Consider the following 10,430-nt stretch of genomic DNA (forward strand, 5'->3'; position numbering starts at 1 on the left):
CCCTACAGACAGCCCCTGCGCACCCCGCCCGATCGCCCCTTGCCCACCCCACGCGATCCCTGCTGCAGAGCCCCGCTCACCCCGCGCGGTGCCAGCCCGCAGCCCGGCCCGCCCCGCGCGCTGCCCCGCGCGCTGCCCGCCCCCCGCCCGCAGCCGCGTTACCACAGACGCCGCGCGCCCCGCCGCGCCTCCCCCGGCCACGCCAGCGCCAGCGCTGCCCATTGGTCCGCCCCCCCGCCGCTTAGCAACGGAGCCCTTCCCGCTTCGTCGCGCGGTTCTAGCGTCATCTTCCCGCGCTGCGGGGCCGGAGCCGCTGCCGCCGGCGTGGGCCCGCTGCGCCATGGCGGAGGTGAAGGTGAAGCCGGAGGTCCCCGACCCCATGGAGATAGAGAACAGGTGCGGGGCTGAGGGCTCCGGTGGGCGGTGCGGGTGGCACCGCGTGCGTTGAGGCGCAGGCCGGGCGGGGTGGGGGGAAGCCGGCCGTGGAGGGGCGGCGGGGGTCGAGGGGAGTGTCCCGGGGAAGTGGCAGGGGCGGGACGTGCCTCGGCCTGTGGGGTGGGTGTTGTTTGGGGCCCGGTGGTGGTCAGGGAACGGGGCCTGGAGGAGAGGTTTGCTGTTCCTGGGGCAGCGTGTCCGGGTGCCTCGGCTGCCTGGGAGCCTTGCAGCCCTTGGAAGGGGATGGGGGGGTGTTCTGCTTTAGGGGACTTTATTTTTTTTCCCTAAAAGTTATTTAATTAGTGTTTGCGGTCTCTGGCCAGCTAGCAACTCCATCCTGGCAGGACCTCTTGTGTAATGAAACAGTGCAGGGAGCTCTAAGTCTGTGCTGTTACTAGTGAGAGCCGTGCAAAACAGAGCACCGGGTTCGGTGCTGTCACCAAGAGCGAAGGCAGTTTGCCCAGCACTTGCAGAAGTGCATTTATCAACACAGGGTGCCAACTTCCCTCAATAGATACGTCCAAGGACTTCATGGTTACTCTTCCTCTGAGTTGTTCTTTCCCCTCTTTTCCACTCTGACACTGGTTGGATTTGGTTTTGGATGCAGTGGGGTTTTAATCTTGTTTTTCTCCTTCCTCAGGATTATTGAGCTGTGTCATCAGTTCCCTCATGGTATCACAGACCAGGTGATTCAAAATGATATGCCTCACATGGAAGCCCAGCAGCGAGCCATGGCGATCAACAGGCTGCTCTCTATGGTAGGGTGATCTCAGTCTCACCTTCCTCCTGTTACTTCAGCCAGACCTTTGTGTACACAGTTTGTATGGTAGCAACCTGCTGGGCAGGGCTAGCGTATTATTCCCTTTAGATTTAGCAGCATGTTCTGTTATTTACTTTTGGTTGCCATAAGCACTTGTGGTTGCCAAAGACAATTGAAACACACCTGAACTTCAGTGATTTAAAGTTGACACAAATGTGTGTATCCATGTGGATTTCTAGGTGATGAAGCTACGACTGAAAAGTACCAGGTGTGTTTTTTGTGGTGTGTTGAGTTCTGTGGTTGCCTTTTCCCTGTGTATTACTCTGTAAAGCGGAGCGTGATGCAATGGTCTATTGAAGCAGTTGGGTGCAAGTGTAGTTGCAGTTGTTCAGCAGGTGGAAAGATGGACACATGTGATAACAGTGACGCCCCTTAATGATTGGCTGGAGATAAAAGAATGGATGTTAGCACATGCTTTTATATGTGGAGATCTGCTCTGAACTCCTCCCAAAATCCCAAGGTTGTGTATTGCTCTGATAATAAGCAGCTGAACCATCTCAAGTAATATTGGAGCATCTCCCCTGTGAGAACAGGCTGAAAGAAGTGGGGCTGTTCAGCCTGGAGAAAAGGAGGCTAAGAGGGGATCTTATTAATGCTTATAAATATCTCAAGTGTGGGACACAGGGGGAAATGGCCAGCCCCTTCTCAGTGGTCTGTGGGGACAGGACAAGGGGCAATGGCTGCAAGTTGGAGCACAGGAAGTTCCGCACCAACATGTGGAAGAACTTTACACAGTGAGGGTGACAGAGCCCTGGGACAGGCTGCCCAGGGGGGTGTGGAGTCTCCTTCACTGGAGATATTCAAGACCTGTCTGGACCCCTCCCTGTGCAATATGAGCTGGGGAGCTGCTTTGGCAGGGGGGTTGGACCCGATGATCTCTTGAGGTCCCTTCCAACCCCTGTGATTCTGATTCTGTGATACAAGAACCTGGTGTCCTTCACACAATGTGGAAGTTAGGAGAAATAGTAGAAAGTGTGTAGGGCTTGAGAAGGGTCAGAAAACGTATTTGTTACTTGTGATAGATGAGTGGATACTTCTCAAGGAAAAAATACCCTCAATAGTATTATTTCCAGTGGTTAGAAATGTTAGTTCACATGAAATAAGGTTCTTGTTTTAGAAGTTTAGAAGACTCTTGTCATGTTCTGAAAGAAGCTTTTTGAAAGAAAGTAAATGCATGGTGTCTCTCTCTCTCCTAGGGGCAACTGGACCTTCTCAGGAGCAGTGCAGGTCTCCTATATAGAATCAAAGAGTCTCAAAATGCAAGGTAAGCCTTGTGTTTGGAGGATAAATATATTTGGAACACAGACATGCAACTCACATGCAGCACTGCTAAGATACTCTGCAGTGTCACATGGATTTGGTGACATGGCTGTTACACAGACACTTGTTTCAGGAGGGTACACTGAACTCCCCATAGGTGAGCCAGAAAACTTTTAGGTGCCCTGCAGGGAGGGTGCTATGGGACTGTAGCTCTAATTTCATAGCAGAGCTCCTGGTCCAGATGACAGAGAAGTGATCTGTGCAAATGTGTGTGTGTGCTTGAGTGAAATCCAGCTGAAGCCGTCTGCGACCTGTGGTTCTGTGGTCTTCCTCACTGTTCCTGTTAGAGGATTTGCAGCTGTTCCAGAAACACATGCTCTTTGATTTATTAAAATGTACCTTCAAACAAAATCTTGTGATACCTATATGAATCTGAGTAAAAGGTGCCAAGACATTTTTCTGGAAAGAATTATCCTTCAAAATTACCCTCAGCACAGGTGTGTCATTCTTTCTTCCAAACGCTTTAGAAAATGATTGCTGAGTTCAGGCTTTCTCAGACCAGTGAAAAGGCATGTTTTAGAGTTGGATGAGTGCTACTATCCCTTTTGGAGATGTTCTGTATACAGACAGATTATCTTAAACAGTGCCCCATGCTGTGTTTGACCTTCCATAGTTTTGTTAGTACATGACTCCTGCTTAGGTACTTTTCTTTCATGCTGTTCTCTTTTCTCTTTACTGTGCCTTCTCACTGACAAGCTTGGCTTGATCCAGAGATGTTTAGTGTCATGTGTTAAATTTGCCAATGCCTGGCTTATTGTGTGGGGTGTTCTTTGGGGTTTTTTTCCTTTGTGCATGGCTTTTTTTCAGCTTAAAATCTACCTTCTTCCAAATGTTGGACCTTGCAAAAATCCTGATGTCTGTCTTATTTTACAGTAAAATGAAAGGCTCTGACAATCAAGAGAAGCTGGTTTACCAAATTATAGAAGATGCAGGCAACAAAGGTAGTTTAAACATAATTGTGAATGGTGCTGTTTACTTATGGAATCATTCCTGTCCAAACTTTTAAATGTGTGTCCAGGGAATACAAACATAAAATCCAGAGTCCCCTTATCAGGTCTGTAGCTAATGTTTTGTGTGTCTGCTTTTTACAAACAAAAGAGAAGATGACATGTTTCTTTATTAAAATAGCAACCTGTCCTGCTTGACTTTTGGGATGGGCTCTTTCAGAATACTTGAAATAGGAATTATGAGTTATCTATGGGGCCTGTCAAGCTGAGGCATCCACAGAACACTCCCTACTTAAAATGTGGATTTAATAGGTGTACTGCCAGCAGGAACCTCTGCTAGAAGCTAGGTATTTTCAGCAGTGACATGCTATGGTTAGGATGGCAGGTAGAACTGGCTGTCATTTTTGTTGAAGCAAACCCTAGTTTCCAAAAAATGCAAGAGCATTTCTGTGATGTTTTCATGTTGGCAGTGAAATGGGGTCCACTTGTAAGAGCTTTTGGGGAGACATAAAGGGCAGAAGGACAGTGTGGCGGTTGTGGTATGTGTTCCTTGAGTTTGTCAGTTGTTTTTGTTCCTTCCCTTTCTGTTCCTTCCCTCCTGTCCTGGTTTCAGCTGGGATAGAGTTAGTTTTCTTCCCAGCAGCTGGTGCAGAGCTGTGTTTGGGATTCAGGATGAGAATCATGTTGATGACACACTGATGTTTTTAGTTGTTGCCGAGCAGTCAAAGTCTTTTCAACTTCTCCTACTGCCCTGCCAAAGAGAAGGTGGGGGCACACAAAAAGCTGTGAGGGGACACAGCCAGGACAGCTGACCCAGACTGGCCAAAGGGATATTCCATACCATATGATGTCATGCTCAATATATATATATAACTTGGAGGAAGCCAGCCAGGGGCTTGAGCTGTGGCTCAGGAACTAGCTGGGCATCCATGGTGTGTGGGTGGTGGGCAGTTGTGCTGTGTATCACTTGTTTTGTGTGTGTCTGTTATTACCTGTCCTATTAAACATTCTTTTATCTCAATGTAGAAGTTTTACCCTTTTATTCTTTTTATTATTTCCCTGACTCTGACCCCCCTCCCACTGGTGGGGAGGAGCGAGCGAATGGCTGTGTGGCTGGTTCAGCTGCCTGCCAGGTGAAACCACAGCACCTCCCTTGTTCCGGGAGTGGTAGGAGTGAGGATACATCCTATGGTTGGCAAGGGAGTGAAGTGGTGTTGTGATGTGGTTTTTGGTTTGTGTGTGCAGAAACAAATGTTCTCTTCCATTCATTTCTCTGTTTTGTTTTAAATAGGGATTTGGAGCAGGGACATTAGATACAAAAGTAATTTGCCTTTAACGGAAATCAACAAGATACTGAAAAACCTGGAAAGCAAGAAACTAATTAAAGCTGTTAAATCCGTGGCAGTGAGTATCTTGTGGCTTTTGTAACTGCTTCAAACACTTGCTGTCGATGTTTGAACTGGGGACTGGGAGCAGAGAAACGTTATCCTGCCCCCAGCTGTCTCTGTGTGCACCACGGCCTCTGCCTTCAGCATGCAGGTTTGAGGCGCAACGCGCGAGAGGCTGTAACGCTTCTTCAACACCAACACACTGCTAACAAGCTGATTAATAAACACAACAGGACAAGGGGGGGTGGATTGAAGCTAAAGGAGGGAAGGTTTAGATTAGATATTAGGGGGAAGTTCTTTACAGACAGAGTGGTGAGGTGCTGGAACGGGCTGCCCAGAGAGGTGTTGGATGCCCCATTCCTGGAGGTGTTCAAGGCCAGGTTGGATGGGGCCCTGGGCAGCCTTGTGTAGATCCAGGCCTGGAGGTTGGTGTCCCTGCCTGTGGCAGGGGGGTTGGAACTCTCTGATCGTTGGGGTCTCTTCCAACCCAGACCATTCTATGATTATTACACAGTTCTATGACTCTTCCCACTACTACCAATGACACCCTGTTCCTATCAAATTGCAGTTTTAGTTCTCACAGTTCTGTATTGCACACAACTGGTGTGTGTAGTTCTTTACCTTTACAAACCTCTTGTGCTGCTTGCTGCTGATCTGCAGGTCTGTCACTGCTTTTTCTGCACTTCCATACCTGTTCTTTAAGACCTAAACCCAGGGAAGAGCCCAGTGGGTTTCTCTCCAGCATCCCAATGGGCTTAGGTCCACAGGTCAGCTTCCCTGCTGTGTGTAGGTGTCCACGTTCCTGTTGTCTGCAGATCCTTCCCTCTTGTCTGTTTGTTTTTTCATTTCTTAACTCTTTTTTTCTATAACTCTTCTTTCTCCACCCAAATAAACAACTTGCCTGTCATTACTTTTTCTCTGTTGATCCTAACATTGCCACACCACGATTTGGTACTGAAGCAATCACAGTGTTCATACAGGACTAGTGATAGGGCTACTTAGCTGCAGGTGGCCTTGTGAAGTTTGTCTTCCCCAGAGAGCTTGAAAATCCCTTCAGTTAATTATCTCATACTGGACTTGTATTGTTTACTTCAAACAATTTCAAAGACATTTGATTCTGTTCTGGCCTTGGCTCCTCTACTTTATTCCAGTTACTCAAGTAGCTTCTTGTGTACAAACAGTTCAAGTACCAAGTCGGTACTTATCCTTTTCTGTGCTTTATTTCCACACTGTTACAATGCTCACGCAGAATCCTACTCTCCCTTACCTGCTTAATTACAAATCATGGGTATTAGTGTTTTCTTTGGGCATTCTCCTGGTTCCCAGCAGAGATTGCCTTGTTGCAGTGCCTGGTAAACCTGGAAAACCACTTGTTTGTGAACTTTTGGGAGCGTTATGCTGTGTACCTTTTCTATGTGCTGATCTCTGCACTGTGGAGGCAATACCATGGCTTCTGTGTGTGCGTTTGCAGGGGTGGGGGGATAGGAGTGAGGGGTGAGAATAACTTCCTAAATAAAATGGAGATAAACAAGTTGGTAGCAAAGCAGTATTTTTTATAATGTTCTTGTGAGAGATACTGGCTGTATCTAGTTACACAGGGGCCCTAACACTGCTGAAACTGCTTCAGTGGTTGCTGAGTTGTCCTTTAACTGTCTGCTAAGGTCAGGACTGAAGCAGCATTCCCATTCAAGCTGTCTTGGTGTGTAAGCCTCTCTGCTAAGTTTGTCTTTACTGTCTTTTAAAGACAGTTTCCTGCAGTCCTTTGACTGTGTCGAGGGTGATTAGAGTCAGTAGGTTAAAATTAAACTCTGAGATCTTCAGTGAGGCTTGTATCATGTGTGGTGTTGGTGGGATTGTCTCTTATGCTATGTTACAAAGTTATTAGGAATCCAAATGTATTGATCTTCTCTTTAACACCACCTGGTCTGTGGGTGAAACATGTTCACGGCAGCTTGAGTCAGCTGGGTTGCTGTGCCCCAGGCTTCAGGTGTAATGAACTATCATCTCCTTTGTAGATGTCCTCCTGAATCTTCCTTTCTGAAGGAATTCCAGCTGTAAAAAGCTGTGTGCTGTTCTCTAACAGGCATCCAAGAAGAAGGTGTACATGCTGTATAACCTGCAGCCTGACCGCTCGGTGACTGGTGGGGCTTGGTACAGCGACCAGGACTTTGAGTCTGAATTTGTGGAGGTGTTAAATCAACAGTGTTTCAAATTTCTACAGAGTAAGGTGAGTGCCACTGGAAAAGTCACCTTCCATTTGTTTTGTGCAAGTAATTTCTTTTTCTTTATAAAACCAGTGACAGGCAAGGCTTGAGTTTTCCATACTGTTTTCCATAAGTGCTGGCTGCTGGATTGATAACTGGATTGTGTTTATCACAGCAAATGTGATGCTGTTGCTTTTTAATAGTGTGTATTTTTCACACTCTGTACAGGGAGCGAAGCCTCCCTTCTCCAAACTGCAAGGACAAGCTGGGTGGCAAAGAACACAGGACCAAAAAAACTACCAAAAGTCACTGTTTTCCCTGCAGAGCTCCTAATTTCTGAGAGTATGGAAGGTACTGGTCAGTCAGCTCTGCCTGGAAGATAATTTTGTTTAGTGTAGGTGCAGGAGAAGCCTGTTCTCTGTTAAAGAAGTCCTGTGCAGATCGTAGTGTTTCTCTGTTCTATGACAATATATTTTAACTGGGACTGGGTACACCAGAAACCTATTTTGTATCAAAAAAAACCCAAACCAACCAAACCCTGCCAGATGCTGATATTCCTTCATATTAATCTAAATGTGTAACTTTTGTGTCGTATTTAGTGTAAAATGGTGTTTGGTTATACACTGCATTGCCTCACATACATCATTCTTAAGCTTTGCATGCTAAATAAAAAACATGTCCCAGAAATGGTCTGGAAATCATACTTCAATTATACTTCAGTCTGCCTGAAACTAAACCATGAACTAAACTCTCTTGGCAGTGAGTGCTGACTATAACTCTTTGCTTTTTCTTAGGCAGAAGCAGCTCGAGAGAGCAAACAGAACCCCATGATACAGAGGAACAGCTCATTTGCCTCATCACATGAGGTGTGGAAATACATCTGTGAACTAGGCATCAGTAAGGTGAGAATAGAGTTATCTTACTGCTCTCAAAATTCTCAGGGCATTACTTGCTGCATGAGTTGGGACCTGCGAATTTGGTTGGGATCCAGTAAGTGCCGTGGGTGCTGTGTTGGAAGTGGGCTTTACTGCTTTGTTGCTTTTTGAGAAGGGTCATTGGTGCTGCATGGGATTCTGGGGCAGTTTGTACATGTGTTTTTTTCAAAGATATATAAAAGAATTAGCATTTGCATCTTTATTGATGGGAACTGAAGTATGTTTTCCTTTAACAATCTCAACAGCTTTATATTTTATAATTTCTCTCAATTTTGCTTATGCACTTCAAGCAGTTTTAGGGGAGGGGAAAAAGAAAAAGGAGGAAAACCCCCCCCCACAGTTATTGGTGACCATCAACAGGCATCTCTCCATTGGTCAGTCTGCCTTCTTCAGGATACTCTTCCTGCAAAACTGTAAACCTGTCAGGCTAGGATGATGACACTTGAGTTGCATAGGGAAGTTCTTTTTGGTAAGCTTAGGCTACTGTAATCCAAAAATGTTTGGGAGGTAGGAGGTAGAGGTGTTTGCTTTTCTTTTTGTATCTGTGTTACCCCACGAAGTGCCCAGCAAGAGCAGCGCCTTTATCTGGGCTTGGTTTGAACTCCTAAGGGTTTGTTACTCTTGGTGTTTGCTCATTTACTCCCTCCAGGAGCTTTTGGTACGTGTGTTTCCTAACATTTATTGTGTAAATTATTTCTTAGGTAGAGTTGTCGATGGAAGACATTGAAACCATTCTAAACACACTCATATATGATGGAAAGGTGGAGATGACCATTATTGCTGCGAAGGAAGGGACGGTCGGCAGCGTGGATGGACAGATGAAGTTGTACAGAGCTGTCAGCCCTCTCATACAACCCACTGGATTAGTCAGGACACCCTGTGGACTCTGCCCTGTAAGTGATTCATTCTGTGTAGGAATAGGTGGCTGCATGCAGAGCTTGAACACGGTCCTGCAAATGGCCAGACAGCGCGCTGCCAGCTGGCGTCCCTGAGTGAGCCTCATGGCCTTCTGAGCCAGCAGCCCTTACGTGTGTTAGCCCTGGTGCCTTCTGTCTGGTGTGAGAGGCAGGGTCTTTAGACCAGCATGCATCCCACTTACATCCTGTCTCTTTCCTGGACTGTATGTGGAAAGGGTGCTGTCAAGTGTAATCTGCTCTGAATGATTATATTTTCTGATCCTGAATTTGGCTATTTGTGGGGTTTTTTTAGCAAGCTAACTTATGTCTGTCTAGCTTGTCATCTGCTTGGATTGTGAACTGGTTTGTAGGAAAAACTTGCTGGTGTGTCCATTTGCATCGTCTTCTACAGTGGGGTCTGTTTTGTTTCTTCTCCTCAGAGCTGGCATAGGGCTTCTGACATTTTGGTCTCTGCTAGACTACTGCTGTCCTACTGGAGAAGGAGCAGAAGGCGTGTGAGACTGATTTCCAGTTTGATCATGCTTGCTTTCTGTTGCAGGTTTTTGATGATTGCCATGAAGGTGGTGAGATTTCTCCATCAAACTGTATTTATATGACTGAGTGGCTGGAGTTTTAAAGTGAAAGAAAACTGTAAAGTGGATTCATATTTCACAGCCAAGGTGATGAAGCAGCTTGCTTTTTTTAAAAAGCAGACTGCTAAATCTGTGAGCAGCTACAGGGCATGGAGTGACTTTTTTTTAATGAAATGCAAGGCAGCAACATGTCCATTGCATGAGCAGCCCTGTCAGTGGACTGGAAATCAGCTGAAGATCAAGGCTGGAGTGGAAATGTAGATCCATTCTTGTACCAAATAATTGGTTGTGTGACTTCACAAGTGCCATGGAACAGCTGGGTGGCAATGCATCACTTCCAAGGATTGTCATGTACTCCACAGATGCTGACTGTGAATGAGAGAAAATGTCCTCAATGGGAAAACTTGCTAATGTTTGCTGCAAGAATGAGATTCCAGACTTTGCTTTGGACTAATGCTGCTGGTGGGTGCTTAAGTCCTAAAGGTGACACTTTTCCCCCATGTTAACTACCATTGCATCAGATGCAGGAACCTGATGTGGGAAAAAGATTCAAAATATATCAAAGTGAACTCACTGATTCGTTATTATCTTTCTTACCTGTTAATTTATCATTAAACCTCCAATTATTTTCTCATGTACATCTGTGCTTCATTTCCTCTATTACTGCAAGATCATAATTTGTTGTATTTATTCCTTATCTAACAGCAACAAGATATTCATCAGATCTGTGTTGGTGTGTTCTAGCAGCTGCATTGTGTACATGGACATGGTGGCTGAAATATTCTGGGAGAATTTGTTCCTCTGGCTTGATGGTGCAGGGAAAGATTCTATAGATTATCTGAATACCCTCAGGGTTAAAGAAGATGTTGATGACAGTTAATTGTACATGAAT

At 45.9% G+C, this 10,430-nt stretch overlaps 1 protein-coding gene across 2 annotated transcripts; it reads left to right on the top strand.

Annotated features, from left to right (window-relative positions):
• Positions 1–331: 331 nt before the first annotated feature.
• Positions 332–10,150, top strand: POLR3F (RNA polymerase III subunit F; the record flags this gene model as incomplete). Of its 2 annotated transcripts, XM_084262212.1 has the most annotated exons (9): positions 332–396; positions 1,076–1,193; positions 2,452–2,519; positions 3,449–3,516; positions 4,814–4,926; positions 6,994–7,137; positions 7,909–8,016; positions 8,751–8,942; positions 9,505–10,150. In XM_084262212.1, 9 exons carry the CDS (start codon positions 341–343, stop codon positions 9,580–9,582), a joined length of 945 nt encoding a protein of 314 aa, XP_084118338.1. In that variant the 3' UTR covers positions 9,583–10,150. The 2 variants fall into 2 exon arrangements, with proteins under 2 accessions (XP_084118338.1, XP_084118337.1); XM_084262211.1 differs by lacking the exon at positions 6,994–7,137 and having other exon boundaries at positions 341–396.
• Positions 10,151–10,430: the final 280 nt, after the last annotated feature.

The sequence above is a fragment of the Gallinula chloropus genome (genome assembly GCF_964237585.1).
Source record: "Gallinula chloropus genome assembly, chromosome: 3".
Classification (NCBI taxonomy): domain Eukaryota; kingdom Metazoa; phylum Chordata; class Aves; order Gruiformes; family Rallidae; genus Gallinula; species Gallinula chloropus.